The sequence below is a fragment of the Mytilus trossulus genome, chromosome 1 (genome assembly GCF_036588685.1).
Source record: "Mytilus trossulus isolate FHL-02 chromosome 1, PNRI_Mtr1.1.1.hap1, whole genome shotgun sequence".
Lineage (NCBI taxonomy): Eukaryota > Metazoa > Mollusca > Bivalvia > Mytilida > Mytilidae > Mytilus > Mytilus trossulus.
The window spans coordinates 26,700,864-26,718,728 of record NC_086373.1 but is presented as its reverse complement, the minus strand read 5'-3'; the positions used below and the strand labels follow the sequence as shown (position 1 = coordinate 26,718,728).

Here is a 17,865-nt window from a genome sequence, read left to right as displayed (position 1 = left end):
GCCCCTTTTATGGCAATTTATTTTTGTAATTTTTCTTACTTTCTTGATCAAAAAATTATATATATTAAATAATAGAAGTTTGAAATATATTCATAAAGTTTATATTATTGTTATTGTTCTTCTGTCAAAAGTAGAAAGAGTTAGTTGGTTCACAGTCGATCAAAGTAAAAGCCAATTTAATCAGGATTCTATAAATAATTCCACAATAATCAAACACACCTCCATGTTTGTGTAGTTTTGGGTGTATTGGTTTAGTTGTCTTCTGTTCAATCTTTGGATGTAAGAAATAATCAGCTTTTTCGGGTCCAAATTTCTGATACAATTGGACCTGGTACCATTCTAACATCTCTTTCTCTGACATTGGGGTTCCTGGTTTTGATTCTGGTCCACCAAGGTCAGGATTTGATGGTGTTCTGGACATTGGAGGTAGGGAGGCCTGAAACCCTCTAGCTTGTCTGGTGCCTGGGGACACAGAAGCCCTCCCAGACCCAGCACTTCCAGACTTTTGTGTGACATTTCCTGCTGAAGGTGTGCGTTCAGTAACTATAAGGGGTTGAGCTACCTTAGATTTCTTCTTCCTTTCTCCTTTGGCTGATTTCTTATCTTCCTCTGAAGTGGAAATAAATTTCATAAAGCAAAATCAATTTCAGAGGACTCTTAAAAAATAATGGCAGTATGTTTGGTGCTTTTAGTATTTTCATTTTTTCATTGGTACAATTTCTTTGGTTTAAAAGTTATCTGGTCAGAAAAAGAAAGTGGTAAAATTTAGTTTGATTTGACCAGTGAGCTTTTAAAGTGTCTGGTATTCTGATACAATTTACAGTGTAAACTATTCATTTGTTACTTTCTGATGAACACAAGTCCACATCTGATTCTGTTTTTAGTAGATTTCTTTGGTATGTTTTGTGGTATGGTATATGTATACTGTTGTAATTATTGTTTTGTCATTTTTTCTTTTGCTCATGATCCCCCCTCCCCTTTTCCCTCATTAATTTCCCCTTATCACCTTTACAACTGAATAAAGCTTTGTAACCCCAAAGGCAACAGACATTATGTTCACAAAAAAATGAAATGGCTGACAAATTTAGAAAACAGAAAAGGAAATGATCAGTTTCAAGTGGACACAAGAGAGAGAATTTATAACTCTCGAAAGTCATTCCCCATCGGTCATTCACTTCTGATACTGACAAATTATTATAATCAAGCATAAGTAAAGGTGTCAGTCTATAAACATTGGAGATACCATACCAATACTGACAATTCCACAGAGATGATTAAAAAAAAATGTAATCAACAATCCCAGACGAAGGGCAATCATATAACTCATATTTCATGTCAGTTCTTTTCATCAAGAAAAGGTTAAAAAGGTTTATTTTTAATCACAAATATGAGTGTATGCTTTTGTATGAAAGAAAAAAAAATATTTCGGAATAGCTTCAGAAATAATTTTATTTATTGATCAGAGGAAAAAGACTGATGTTTGGCAAGATGTTAAACAGGACTGCTCTGAGTAATATAGCAAAAGTTGTTTTTTTGAAGGGAAAGGGTGAACCTAGGTTCATGCTATAAATGAATCAATGCTATACTTGACACCAAATAAGACTACTTTCAATAATCTAGATGAAAACTCAACATACATGTACATAAAATTAGCTGGATCAGTTTTAAAATTAAACTTTGAATTTGTTTAACCCCATAAAAAAACTTCATTTATGTAAATAAGCATTTCAATTTAATGAACAAGTTGAAAAACTGTAACTGACATACCAGCTATGGATTCAAGACTCCCAAGTCCTATTATAGAACGTCTTGGTAACATGTTTTTTCATCTCATATATCAAACATGTTTGTAACTTAGATTTTTCAAATTGGTAATGATGGATTAAATCAAAGTCTTAAGTGGAATTAAACTGCCAAAAACTAAGTATAAAGTTCTTAATAATCTTAATGTGTGTAGCTAATCTTTTATTTTTCTACCAAAACGAATACACTAGGCTGTTTTTAAGATGATTATTTTTCTAGTACATACATATAATGGTATCAAATGTTTTTTCCCTTTCTTTAATGAGGTTCTATTAAAACAATATTTCAATCTAATGTTAAAATCTATACTTTACTGTATTAAATTAAAGTATGATAAAATTTACACAAAAATGTGAATATGGATACTATGGTAAAATGAATCCAAAATATTTTATCTACTACAAATATAAACAAGCTTATTTTACTTTATTCCCAGTATATATTTTATCACACACTCTGTCCCCATTTAAACCCTTTAAAAACATTGTTTGTGTGTAAAATTATGTTCTCTCAACTTGATAACTATTTTCTGAATACAAATGAAATACTATTAAATCCCACGATTTTATCATATATCACAAACTAGAGACTCCTTTAGAGCCTGTGTCCCTCACCTTGGTCTATGTGAATATTAAACAAAGGAAGCAGTTGGATTCATGACAAAATTGTGTTTTAGTGATGATGATGTGTTTGTACATCTAATTTTACTGAGCATTCTTGCTGCTTACAATTATCCCGAATCTATTATGAACTTGGCCCAATAGTTTCAGTGGAAAATGTTAGTAAAACTTTACAAATTTTATGAAAATTGTTAAAAATTGACTATAAAGGACAATATCTCCTTAGGGGGTCAATTGACCATTTCCATCATGAAGACTTATTTGTAAATCTCACTTTGCTGAACATTATTGCTGTTTACAGTTTATCTCTATCTATAATAATATTCAAGATAATAACCAAAAACAGCAAAATTTCCTAAAAATTACCAATTCAGGGACAGCAACCCAACAACCGGTTGTTCGATTTGTCTGACAATTTCAGGGCAGATAGATCTGGACCTGATAAACAATTTTACCCCAATCAGATTTGCTCTAAATGCTTTGGTTTTTGAGTTATAAGTCAAAAACTGCATTTTACCCCTATGTTATATTTTTAGCCGCGGCAGCCATCTTGGTTGGATGGTCGGGTCACTAGACACATTTTTTAAACTAGATACCCTAATGATGATTGTGGCCAAGTTTGGTTTAATTTGGCCCAGTAGTTTCAGAGGAGAAGATTTTTGTAAAAGATAACTAAGATTTACGAAAAATTGTTAAAAATTGACTATAAAGGACAATATCTCCTTAGGGGGTCAATTGACCATTTCGGTCATGAGACTTATTTGTAAATCTCACTTTGCTGAACATTATTGCTGTTTACAGTTTATCTCTATCTATAATAATATTCAAGATAATAACCAAAAACAGCAAAATTTCCTAAAAATTACCAATTCAGGGACAGCAACCCAACAACCGGTTGTTCGATTTGTCTGACAATTTCAGGGCAGATAGATCTGGACCTGATAAACAATTTTACCCCAATCAGATTTGCTCTAAATGCTTTGGTTTTTGAGTTATAAGTCAAAAACTGCATTTTACCCCTATGTTATATTTTTAGCCGAGGCAGCCATCTTGTTGGATGGTCGGGTCACAAGACACATTTTTTAAACTAGATACCCTAATGATGATTGTGGCCAAGTTTGGTTTAATTTGGCCCAGTAGTTTCAGAGGAGAAGATTTTTGTAAAAGATAACTAAGATTTACGAAAAATTGTTATAAATTGACTATAAAGGGTAATAACTCCTAAAGGGGTCAACTGACCAAATGGTCAGGTTGACTTTTATGTAAATCTTACTTTGCTGAATGTTATTGCTGTTTACAGTTTATTTCTATCTATAAAAAATTTCAAGATAATAAGCGAAAACGGACAAAATTTCCTTAAAATTACCAATTCAGGGGCAGCAACCCAACAATGGGTTGTCTGATTCCTCTGAAAATTATAAGGCAGATAGATCTTGACCTGTTTAACAATTTTACCCCATGTCAGATTTGCTCTAAATGCTTTGGTTTTTGTATAATAAATAAGCCAAAAACTGCATTTTACCCCCATGTTCTATTTTTAGCCACGGTGGCCATCTTGGTTGGTTGGCCAGGTCACCGGACACATTTTTTAAACTAGATACTCCAATGATGATTGTGGCCAAGTTTGGTTTAATTTGGCCCAGTAGTTTCAGAGGAAAAGATGTTTTTAAAAGCTAACAACAGCCTTTGGGCCAGGTGAGCTAAAAAAGCTGATCTAATCATAAGATTTGATAAAAATTTCCTTATAAAAGCTTTAACTTTGAGTCTTAATCCATTTTTTTAATAAATTCATAGACTAAAACTTCTCCATGAAAAGCTTACTTTACAGTGGTTTTAGCTACTATTTATAGGTCTTTGGCTTTTCATGCTCTTCTCATATGTTTTACAGTTTTGTCTTTCAAAACTTAAGGTCACAGCATAACTGATGAAGGTTATGCCCCTTTTTGGTTGTAGAGCTCCAGTGTATCTATATTTTTTGACTGTGTCAGTTCTTGACCTCAAGAATTTCTGATAAATTTTAAACCAGAATCATGCATCATACACTCTTTACTTTGATCCCACCCCTTATCATGACACTAGGAGTAATTTTTTTGCTTTTTACCACTGCTTTTCTGATACAGGAAATCCAGAAATATCCACAGAATGGTGAAAAAACAGTGATGTTTTTGATTACCTCTGTCATGACACTTTGAGCTGAGAATGGCCTAAAGCTGCTCTTAGCTCAAAGCTTTTTCAATGAAGGGAGGATCAGAAATATTTGCCAAATGCTGCCAAAACTGTATTTAAATAGATTTAACCTATCATTACACCCAAACATTTAGAAACACAATCATTATCTAAGGTTTCAGACACCTTAACACAACCAGTAAACGAAATATACCAGCTAAACAAGCTCAATTAAATACTTGCACATCATTTTCACAGCTATAATGACACTTATTTTATCATTGATTAGATTCAGAAGTGTAATTATAAGTCTGCCATAACATGATGAATTAGGCCTATATGGAGAATAAATCTGTTAAATCCAAACCATGTTAAAATTAAGTGTTGTTTGTAGCTTCTGTGTATACCAGGGCTGTAAACCTAAAGAGTCGTAGGTATCTTAGTTCAAAACCTTTACTCAACACTATAAATATTGAATTTGAATTTAAAAACTGATTGTGTTCGAACTATAAATATAAAAATTGTGTGTGCAGCATCTGTGTTTTGTTTTCCGCCGTCATTTTGTTTTTGTGACGAATGATATTTATGAAGACATTTCTGTAAAGAATAGGGTCATATATTAACAATTATGTAACAGTTTTACAGCAGATTTTGCAATGGATTGTATTTCTTGTGGGACATACAAATCAATGAAATACCATAAAGTACAAACCTAATGACTTTTTACATTTTTCTTCCAAGGAGGCTTGTAATTCACGTCTTTTTTTCTTTTCTTCCTCCTTTTTCTGTAAAGATTAGAAAATAACAAACATAAATAAAACAAGCGCTATTTTTCCACTGACTTAATAAATGAATTTCTTTAACGGAAATTCTCCAGAGAAAGAAAATGTCACTACCAAGATGTAATTTTGTACAAATGATGCACTATTTTTCGTTCAGTCGAGTTTAATTCGTCTTCTCTCTAATTACGTAAGAAGGAATTACATTTTTGGTAAAAAGAAGAGTGCAACTTGACTGAGCAAGACAAAATGTTTGTTAAATTGATCAATGCAAGGAAGAGTGGGTGGCCAAAATCCATAATGTTTGTTCATCTCTTGGGTCCGGTAGAAGTTTTATCCTTGACATGTCAGTTTTGTGTCATAATTTTTTTTTATCCTTGAATGCAAAATCTAATAATTTTCTTTTGGCTGACTGACATTCCCGTTAGGAAGATTCAGCATGTTATGCCAATCAAGGAGTTATAATATTGTATTTCCATGGCAATGTGTTCTTTATATGCAAACTTAAAAAAAAAAGAATTCTAATCAAGTTTTTGTCCGTCATATTTGTTTCATCCATTACTTTATTTGCATTGTATTCCATTTTTTGCAGACTAAGCTTAAAATGTAATATCAAGTTTGCATACATATAATTTTACCTGCAAAAAAATAGGTATATATAATATAACAATGGGAATATTAATTAAAAAAAACTTTTGTCTCCGGACTTTGTATGAATGAAAGGACTAGTAGAGTATTCCTCACTGTGACAAAAACATATAGACAAATGAATAATTTTATTTCTGATATAATTTAATCAAAAAAACAACAACAAAAAATAAAGTTCAAATAAATTATTGAAAAATTCTATTCAATATAATTTTCAAATCTTTATTTGGTTTTGGTTTGGTAAAACAAAATTCATTTGGAAAAAATTGACATGGATTATGTTTAAAGAGTCCCTTCATTGAACCCCCCAAAAATTATTAATACCTTGAATGTTTGCGCTGTAATGGGAACGAACAGGTTTTGGGTCTTTTGTACGAAATAATATGTTTCTGCCTGATCGAGCTTGTCCAAACATAGACAATAGTAGGGATTACAAAAACATATAATCCTATTAAAATACACCAGAATTTATAGCATTGGAGGTTTTGTTTCGATAATAACTCCACTCAAACAGATCAAAAGATAAGTTATATGAATACCAATTCTCATTGTTCTACGATCCACCGGTAATAAATTGTAACGGGAATGCATTCACCTGCATGGAATGTATTGTCATTTTTGTTCATGATATACATGATATACATTAAAAGTATGTCTTTCAGTCTACTGATAGTTAAATATCAAGAGCATTTTTTGTCTAAATATTTTTAAAAGAATTAAATTTCAGACAAACTTCATAGGCTTCTTATTTTGTCTTCTATGACACAAATAACAATGAGTATGCCTCAGGATTGACCAACTAGAATTCACTATAGCCTTCAGTAAGCTTCAAAATTTAACCTCTTTAACCTTTCCTGGGAGACAGTTCATGAAATTTTCTTCACTTAATTCTCTTGTTTGCATTCAGAATTGTGCAGTTTATCAGATGACTTCATGCAATATCAGCTAAGCATTTTACCATTCAAAGACCATGAAGAAACAATTGCCTGTTTTTCTTTATTTTTTTTTTAGATATCTACTTAACTATTCTGTTAAGATTACTAGTGCTTGCCAATGAAAGGATTTTTTTCAATAGATTATCAGAATTAATTTGATAATGTACAACTTATTCTTTACTTCTAATATATGCATCATGCATCTTTAAATACAACATAATTTTTTTAATGGAAGATTCCTTTTGTACTTGAATTATACCCTGGTATATGAGATTGACTTTTTAATGTTTTTAAAAAAAACCATTGATATATGACTAAAATCAAAATACAAGTTCAAATTACTAAACGTTGCTTTAATTGTAATACATTTGAACATCAACATATCAAAAATTTCAATAATTTCATTTGTTTAAAAATTAATCAATATTAAAATGCATTTATTAATTTTTCAAAGAAAGACAATCCATCCAGATAAAAGCTGCAGAAACTTGAAATTACTCAGTAAATCGTTTCTTATTATTTTTTTATATTTCAATTTGTGCTTTTTGTTTGGAAAAAAGCTTCCTGTCAAAATTCATTTTTGAAGTTTGGTGTGTGTCTCCCTTTTCTACTTTGGGCTATTGTTGTAGAGATTTAAAAGGAAAGTACAATTTATACAAACTGTTGTTTAGTACGACCAAAAACAACAATACATTGGCATTTTAGCAGTAAACTGAATTCAATTGTCAAGCTTTCTTTGTTTATCTAATGGATTTATCTTCCCCATGCTAAAATGTATTCAACAGTCTGTTTTACGTAGAACAACAATTGATATAATTTCTAATATAATCAACGAACAAAAACTATTCAGACACCAAATAGGCAAGAGTAAATAACATTGCTGTTTCTTCCTGTGTCAAAAAAAATAAATAATGAACGATTTTTGCTACAATTTAATTCTACGCTTGCTTACGCTAAATTCATCATTGATTGGTAAATAAGTATTGAATTTGTTGCATCAGGCTTAAACCAATCAGCAAGATCTCATCATACCATGAGCGACAGCGATAAATTCTAAAGCTCGTACCTATTATGTATATAGATCACGATAGCTGGTTTGATACACTGGCGGAATTAGATTAGTACTGATTGTTTGGCAACAAATCTCTAAGGTCTTTTCTTAATTAGAATATGGCTTGCATAGGGACTTCAACATTAATTATTCACTGTGCACTCAACAGTTTAAGAAGAATATTCCATCTCTCAGGGCTTTGATGCATAATTCATATAGGTAATAGAACAGGAACATAGAGGATGACCTTCAGAATAACTAAATGACATTCAATGTAGATTTTAAACGATACATGCTGAACAGGTCAAAGGTTGGAGAAGCTTAAATCTGTATAACTTTCATAGATATTTACATATTGAGAATTGTTTGAATTTTGCCTCATCATATATATTGGTTAATTAGTTGTAGTAACATCACTTTTTTCTCATTGCTGGGATCTTTTACTCAATTTGAGGTGACGCGAGTTAACAAAAGCATCTGACTTTCTCTCTTCATTCCACACTCATTTAGTATAAAACATGGTTCAAACGATGCAGATAGACTGGTTTATTGTTTTTTTATAAAGCTTGTCGATTCTTATGGACAGCATGTAGACAATTAATCATCCAGTATCTTTTATTGCATGTAGACAATCAATTCCTGTTAAGTAATCCAAATGGTGTTTTTTCTCATCTTATATATGGATATGCGAAGTTCTACTTTTATATGAAAAGGGGGGGAGGGGATTAATTGGGGCCAACATGTCTAATTTGTGACAAGTAAATGAATGCTGACAAATCAAGTTCACCCTCAAATTTTAGCAAATGAGTGGAGAACACCTTTTCAAATAGTGAGTTATAAGTTATAAATGTTAAAGCTGTATACAGTATGACCATGAATCCTTAAACCTTTAAAACTAGGCCAAAAAATTAAAGACATTAATATTGAATACAGTTCAGTAACCTTTCGCCAGATATAACTTTATCACCTTGATTGATCATGAGTTCAGAAAAAAACCTCACTAAAAAAAAACTATAAAAAAATAGATTGTCCATATTGATAATAAATTACTTTGAAAGGTTGAGTCTGTTGAAATCTTGTCAGTTAATAAATATCTTTAGGAAGTTAAATGCATGCAAGCCAACGGAATCATTGATTATTTTTCCGTCCGCGGATTCCATTCTGTCCTACCTGTAATTGATCTTCAGTAGTCAACCATATATGTTAGATCACTTTTATTGGTTAAAGATTAGAAAATGTCTTTTAATTGCAAAAACTTCCAATCTAAAAGCAGCATGCAAATATTAAATTCAAAGTTGGTAAACAGCATTTTTCAATCATGCTGAAAGGGAAAAAAAAATCCATCTTTAACTTGTTTTTCAATGATTAAAAATCTTCTGTTTTCGTATAATCACAAAAATTTGATTTTCCGAGTGCCTTCCCCCACATCAGTTTCTACTTTAAATTGATTTCTTTACTGTCACTGTATTTGTTCTTTTAAGTGTTAATTCACAAGATCTAATAGAGAGCACAGCATTGGAATGATATAATGTTTCAACTTTATCCCATCACTATAAGACATGTTACAATAAAGGGCCCCGTGATAAAATTTATGTTAACTAGTACATTTTTCATTTGTGATTAACTTTAAAGAGCAAAAAACAACATCAACGAAGAACCTTTTCAGTATGCGGTTGATTTATTTTGTATCTTGGATAGAGACATCAAAAGCATTAAGTATTCTTACGATCACAAGGAATCTGACAGAAATAACCAAATTGCTTTCCTCATGCAATATTTAAAATCAGAAAATCACATTATAGAAAAAGACAGATATTGGAAATTGGAAATATAAATACAACTGTACTAAGGAAACAAGGTGCGCAAAAGTCAGTGTTGAAGTTACTGATCAGCAAAATAAATAGTGTAGCACTGCAGGTTAAAAAAATATTGTTGCTTTGCCCATTAGGAAATTGTTGCATTGCCAGTTGGAAATTGTAACCCATTGGCCATTAGGAAATTGTTGCATTGCCTTTTGGAAATTGTTTCATTGCCTGTTGAAAATTGTTGCATTGCCATTGCGAAATCAAACTGCTTGTTTTAGGCTTCAACTTTTATAATAGTAGAACTAAATGTACAACAAATGTAGACAGAAAAAAACCAAATTAAGATTTTTTTTTCAGCAAGGAAAAACAGATTACCTAGACAAATGTAAAATATTTGTATTCTGCTTTTCTTTGAAAATCGTTTAAAACACATTTGCAAACGGCCATCAATTCATTAAATTATGTATAAATTCCAATTCCTTTCAAGCTTCAAATTAGCAATTGATTTCTTCCAACATTTGATTGTAATATAATGTTTTCTCAGGGCCCTATAACATATTTACTGTAGAATGAATTGAACAGTTCCAAATTTGTCTGTCAATAAAAACCCAATTATATAATTATCTGACGAAATTTGTCAATACACATATATCTAATTAAATTCAAAAGAACCAAGGCAATTTACAGGACCGATAATTGCTAAAAACGTAATATGAACTGCTTTTGAAAACAACGAATAGAAAATTTATACTTGCTTGATCAATATTTCTGTGAAATTATAACATAACATGGAAGAAAATTACCTTGATCATATTTTTTTTATTTGATTTTAACTATTTTGTTTGAACTTGATCTAAAATGTACAAGGTCTTGTTGCCATAGAGGTCTACATAATCAAAATATCGTTTTAGACTGTTTTTTATCAGAAATAAATAGCTTACAAATTTTCAAGGGCCTACATGAGAATTTTTTGGTGCTCTGTGTACTATTAGGGAACAGTTGTTTTTCATATTCTAAAACAATTACAGTAACTATTTTTTTTATAATCAAGCTAACCAATACATAAAATAGATAACTGGAATGACCAATAATTATAAGACTATACACATAAGAAACCACCAACAACCAACTACTCAAAGAAAACAGACATACCACCAAAGACCAACAAGTTAAAATAGCCTTATGTGGTACAAACACAAACTGAGCCATGGTTAAACCATTTTTATTTGTACATGAACCTCATTTGAAACAATTCTTCAATCAAAAATCAAATCATCCACTTGGAAATCTAGAGACAATTTCTCGAAACAAAATTCTGCATAAATGAATATTAGCAATCTAAACCCAGTTCGTCACGATATTCATAGAATTCATCTGAAGCTGTCATCTTGTACATAATGGACAAATTACTGTATAATAATAGTCTGAACATTCAATAGCTGTTCCCCATTGTCTATAATCGATAGAAAATGGATTAAATTTGCAATGGATAATTAAAGAAAGATTGACAAAAGTATTAAATGGTAATTTAATGATCATGTGTGACACAAATAGGAAACTTTATGGCACAAAATATCTCATTTCAATGGCAGGGAATGACCAGACATTTTTTACCATGTCCTCACTTTATTTGCTTGTAAAAAATAGGATTTCAGGATGGTCTGCTAATTAAATACAAATCTGCTATAAAGGTCAACTCTACTAATTATTCAAAAAACCTATCTTTTCAGATGTTCAGTCAATAAAAGACAAAATAAAGTCAAAGCTGCCATAAACAAATGATAAAGGTCATGAATGAAGACATAGGCTATCTTTGCAGGTCTCTTATGCCCCTTGTAATAATAAAATAAAACTTTTGCATTTTGAACCACCATTCAAAAGTCAGCTCACTTATAAGGTCACTTTTCTCTATTTAATGGTACCAAGAGTCATCTTTATTTACATTAGTTTCACTGCAACAACTTTCATATAACATTGTTAACATAAATAAAATGAACTACTATTATGATACATCTGTGCATTTGATTTTGAAATACAAGCAATGGAAAAGGTAGAATATGTGGAGCTAGAGTAACAGCCCCAAATAATGGTAGCAACAACAGCCACAAGTCATTCACATTTCTATCATGCCAAACCCATAAGTTTTATATAGAATCTGCTTGCTGTTCTTTGTTGTATGGTCATTTCTAGAAAACTGATTTCAAATGGTGCTAGAAGTAAATAAATCTATCCACCAGATGAAATCAAGGTTCTAAATCTGTACTGTCTATAGATTTCCTGTCAGTTGCCTTCCAATTCTGCAGAAACATTTCTTGAAGCCAAAGATGATATACAAATAAGATGTGGTATGATTGCAAATGACAAAACTCTTCACAAGAGACCAAATGATGTAGTTAGCAACTATAGGTCACCATACGGTCTTTTACAATGAGCAAACCCCAAACCGCATAGCAAGCTATAACAGCTTGTATATAATGATGAATATTATATACCATAATAGGTATAAAAGATACAACATCAAGCATATAAAATTTTGCATGATGATGGGTCAAATAATTTATAACATGATCATACCATTCCCTCCATTATATATATGCTTACAAAAAAATTGTCATCATAAAAATTTTGACCAAAATAAACATCTAGAGCTCTAAAATAATGAAAACATGCCCATAGTCTATGGTAAGCTTATAATCCTCTCAGCAAAGAAAAGAATGAAGAATTTTTAACAGAGCCAACCTGAAACCTTGAAGATATACAGATAAATAAGTCTCTTTTTAGTATCCTTTAACATTTATTCATGCAGCAGCCATTGCAGAAACCATTAAAGACATTTTCAATAGAGCATTCAGTGAACTCAAAGGGGCAGATAGTCCTTTTATAAAGACATTTACAAATATAAGTTTTGATTTTCATTAAATTGAATAGGACCCAGCAGTGTTTAAAATCTGATTTTGGTCTACATGGAATTTTTAATTTGAAAATCAGCTTACTTCTGTCACTGAGTATATTTGTGCTTTTGTCTGAAAATCTGGGCTGTTGTCTGCTCTATGGTCAAGTTGTTGTCGCTTTGATACATTCACCATTTCCTTTCTCAATTTTATGCTAAATGTAATTCTAAAGATGCTCAACTTGTATTAAAGACAATAAAACACTAAAGAGATATATGAAGATGTGGTGTGAGTGCCAATGAGACAACTCTCCATCAAGACCAAGTACCAAAGTTGTTTACTTGTAGAATACTGTTACACAACTTATTTTCAAATCATCCATCAAGTCATCCAAAAAGAACGACCTTCAAAAAAACCAATACAAATATAAAACTATAAACAAAATCCTCAAACAGCATACTGTATTTACTGAAAATGATGGGTAAGACCTACAAATGACAGAAAAAAGTGTATACTCTAGGCAACAAAATTAATTTCCTTGTCAAAAAACTTTTTATTTCAGTCTGCTGACAAAACAAACAAGTGATAATATCAAATCTTGGAAAAAAATGGCCTTGACCATGAAACAAACCTTACAATTGCATCATTTAATTATGGCTATATCCAGTAATCATATTGCATTAACCACAGTAATAAGACTCGGTAAACTTGGCTGATGTATTAAATAACTGCAGCAGCTGGTACAAAGCCCATCTGCAATCTGTTTGCCGCTGTTTTTCTAATCAATGGAATATATCTCTATCTCCACAGAAAATAAAGATTGATGCTAAATATGGCAGACTGTATTAGCTTTCCTTGAGACCGGTCAAAGGCAAAAAGGATAAAAATCCACATGTTGCATGTAAACTTACAAATTTACACAAGAAAATCCATCAGCATCTTTTTCAATTCACTTAAATAAGTACCATAATTTCAGATTTAATTTTCTTTTATAAAGGCCTAGAAATTTTCTTCAAATAAATTAAAATAGAAGTTTTGGAAAATAAACATTAAATTTCAATCGGATAGACACCCATCACAATATAGGACCAAATAGCAGCATTTCAAAAATTTTGTGACCCAATTAACAGAAAAAGAATTGTAATATTAACAGGCACTAAATAATTACTGTTTTAATGATAGGTTGTATTTTCAAGATCATTATTCTTTCTCAGAGAAGATTGCATTATAGCTATCAGATCAAAGTTATACTAGCTCAGAGGAACATACTTTTTAAACCTTCAGAAATTGCATGCTTGGCATAGTTTCTTAGGACACAATCAAAATGGTTACTAGAAAATTGTTTTGAATTTTTTAAACAGGTATAGTACTCTAGTCTAACAAATCTGAAGACTAGATTTTTTTGCTTCCAATTAAAGTTATAAATAAAAATGATCTCAAGTCAAGTTAATATTCTTGTCATGCAATGATTAGAAATGATTAAAATTGGTGTTAACTCCAACAATTTATTTCTACGACAAAAAAAGATCAAATGGCAAAGCCACATGCGTTTAAGGAAACCACAAAACTGTAATATCATGCCGATTTAATGACGAAAAGCTTTCAAGAAACATCAAAATACAAACGTAACTCAACCTACCTGTGGTTCTTGGCGATTCCTTGTCATTCTGAGATCTGTTTAATAACCCAGTAATCAATAGTTAAACTTCTCCAATACTCTACGTCCTTAGAGAATCAACAATATCGTACTCTCATATCAAGCTAAATAATGTGATACATTGGAAACCATTAACCAATGTGCTAAATGACACAGCATAACAATGTTGGGTTTGACGAGTTTATTGAAAAAGACAGCAATAAAATATTCAGGATGAATTCCCTAGATGCATGGTGGTATTTCAATTGACTGGAGTCAAAATGAAAAGAAATGTGAATTTCAAATGTTCTGACTCTCGCTGGTTTTTATACCGAGTCCTCGTATATTCAACATGGATAATGGATCAATGGCACAATACGAGATCAATTGAATGTTTTAGATCATTCTCACCAACAGTTATCCCTACTGGCGTTAATCATAGAAAATTGGAAATCATCAATTCCCTGCTTTTGCTTTATTACCACTACTTTATATCTCAACATTTTGAAATTTCCGGAAGTGCCTACACATAATTTACAATTTCCAAGTACCGCTTATCTTTTAAAGTTTTAAAGTCTTAATGCAAAGCTTCTTTTTTGTATTCATGATAATTTTAATTCTTTCACACAAATTTGATCATCTTTTAAATGTTCATGCATAGTTATGCTAATGTGTAATTGTAACCCGTTTTTCTCATAAAAATAATTCTAACGTTATTTTTTTGGCTTAATTTTTTATTAAGAATTCAAGATACATAATATACATCCTAGATTAAATTAATTCAACTCAAGTAAAGTGTAGCTTGTTTAATCTTTTGTACCGTGACATGATATTCAATTGTTTCCATTGTGTAACATGAATGATTCTTAAACAAATATTTGGACAAAAGGCAGTTTGATGTACCGATTACAACAATCTACCTTGCTACCGAGACTTCAATGAGAAATTAAATAACACGTTGAACAAAATTCAGTAGGTGGAAGAGCATGAATGCAAAACAATTAAATAAATGATACCCAGACGAGGAAATAATCTTAAATTTGCCCTTCCATTCAAGTTAGAGATTTTGCAGACTGCCTAATGATCACTGGTGATTTATTTACTAGGGTCAACTTATGTTATTTACATGTCCATTCTGGTACTGCCAGATTATAGGAGATGCTACAATTAAGTAAAGAACTATAGCAGAAGACTGGTTTTTGTAGATAGAGAAAAACCAAAGATCAATATTTGTATCGATTCGTTCAAATGACCTAGAAATATGCCACATAACAGATCTGTTTTCCCTGATAAAATGTAATGTAAAGAAAAAGATAGTTTATTGGAACAATCAAATCTAATTTTCCTCCCCAAAAATACCATTACTAAAAAGTGATGAATCTAAAAATTGACAACTGCATTAACCCAATCACCGTGATCTGTTTACATAGAAGAAGATGGAAGTTCTGAGATATTTTATACAATGAAGAAATACATGAGAGAGATTAATACATTCCATATACAATATTGTATTGATCTTGGAATGTTACCATATGTATTGATATCCATAAATAGAAATTCAGTATTCCTAATAAAGAAAATTAATGACCAGTTTTATGCAGTTGATCTTAATGCAACTTGCAACAAATGAAATACAATAGGAAACTGTAAATAATGCAACTCTACAAATCTTTTATTCAATTGAAATCTAGCCCAAAAAGTCTGAACTATGGTTAATCATCAATATATATTTTTGTGAAAGATAAATATGATTTGTATATACATGAAAAATTAGAGTTGCGTCAAATTTTATTTTTTACAAATGTCTTGCGTTTAAAGCTATCTATCAAATATGTTTACTGTCCTATAGAAGAAACAGAAAACTAGCACTACAGAAATTTCTAAAGTGAGGCTAACTACCAACAATGATGAATCAAATAGAAGCCATGCAAAATACATAATGAAACCCTACCAAATGTATAACAGTGATAATGTTGACATAAACCATGTTCACAACAAACAGCCAGGAAAAGGTACTGCAGAAGATCTGTCAAACTCCAGGAGCACTGATTTCAAATGGTGCTAGACAAATTTTCTCCTTACAATCTATTCACCACTTGAGACCAGAATCCTAAAGGACAATAGTTTAACACAGCACAGACACAATCGTCATAAATACATGTAATGATTGGTTATAAAATACACCTTACATTAAAACTCAACAGTAAGCAAGCAAATGCTTCTTGGTACATAGATTCAAATGTTTTAGTCTAATGAGGACAGCAACAACTTATAAATAGAAGTATTATGAAATGAAACTCTCAAAAGGTTACTGAATGAACAATTTGTAGTTTTGAAAATTTGAATCTGACAACATGCATCCTCAAGATCAATGCACAAATAAAAACTTCACTTCAATATATAAGAAATCACCTATACAACAACATAATTTTTTCCCATAACAATAGCTGTAAACATTAACCAAATATGGTCGTTTCCATAACTGGTTTTGATATAAGACAATTACATAATTGAATTTCTAACCGTTCTAATCAGACATCCATACAAGAATTTGAGAATTACAGAAAAGAAATCAAATAAAGTGTCAGGCAGTAGATCATCAATGGAGGTTTCTCAATCATAACTATATATTGCTTTGAATAGGTTAACCACAGAACCGCCAGTTTTGCTTGGAGTCCTAGCTCTATAATACATAATTACGTTTACACTATCGAAGATTAACCTTGTATCTATAGCAGATGTAGTTGTAAATTGTTGAAAAATATCAATACCAATCAGCACATCAGTTAGTCGCTTTACAATTCACACAATCTTCATACATGTAAAACAATCGGAGAATTTATCACACCACTTTAAAGCACTGGAGAAAAAAAAATTGTCGATCTCTTAAATAGATGACATCATTTTCATCTGAAATTTAATTTTCTTCCCGTTTTTTAATTCTTTCGTGAAACAAAATGCTAAATGTGATTTAAAGCATTTCTCCCAATTGATTTGAAGGAGACAACAGCAACACATTCAAGACTTGGCAAATAGTTTTCTACAAATGATTATGGCGAAATCAAATTTACTAATAAATATGAAGTTGAAATCTATTTCCACTGCACAATCTAAAGTGAAATCTTGAGATGATAAAAGCTAACACACAAAACAATTTTATGCCATTGTTAGGGTTCATTCCTATTAAATATTCAAAAGTCAAAATTAATCCACAGGAGGAAATTTTCTTTTATGGAAATATTTCATATATCAGATACAAGATTTTAATACTTTTAGATCCCTTATACTGTGATCCTATCTCAGCTTGCATGGCAACTAGAACGTATTATTGTGTAAATACAACGTGTAAAAATAGAGAAAAGTGTATGGGCATCATTCAATTCTAGATGTTACAAAATAAACATACACGTTTTCATTTATATCACAGCAGCAAGACAAATAGGAAAACAAATCCTTACAACAATGACAAAGGGAGATAATCTGAGTTACTTCCCTTTCTTATTATAATTATTTACCAAGAAAACCTTCACA

General features: G+C 31.0%; 1 protein-coding gene across 7 annotated transcripts in view; it reads right to left on the bottom strand.

The window, feature by feature from the left end:
- LOC134720616 (eukaryotic translation initiation factor 5B-like) overlaps positions 1 to 17,865 on the bottom strand; it is a 65,449-nt gene that overhangs the window by 12,856 nt on the left and 34,728 nt on the right. For 6 of the 7 annotated variants that reach the window (XM_063582976.1, XM_063582993.1, XM_063582985.1 and 3 more), the window contains 2 exons: positions 5,302 to 5,374; positions 220 to 609 (listed from right to left, as the gene is read on the bottom strand). In XM_063582976.1, coding sequence (XP_063439046.1) covers positions 220 to 609; positions 5,302 to 5,374 — 463 coding nt within the window. Of the gene's footprint in view, positions 1 to 219; positions 610 to 5,301; positions 5,375 to 14,337; positions 14,380 to 17,865 lie in introns of those variants that run through there. The other variant, XM_063583026.1, reaches the window with a different exon arrangement.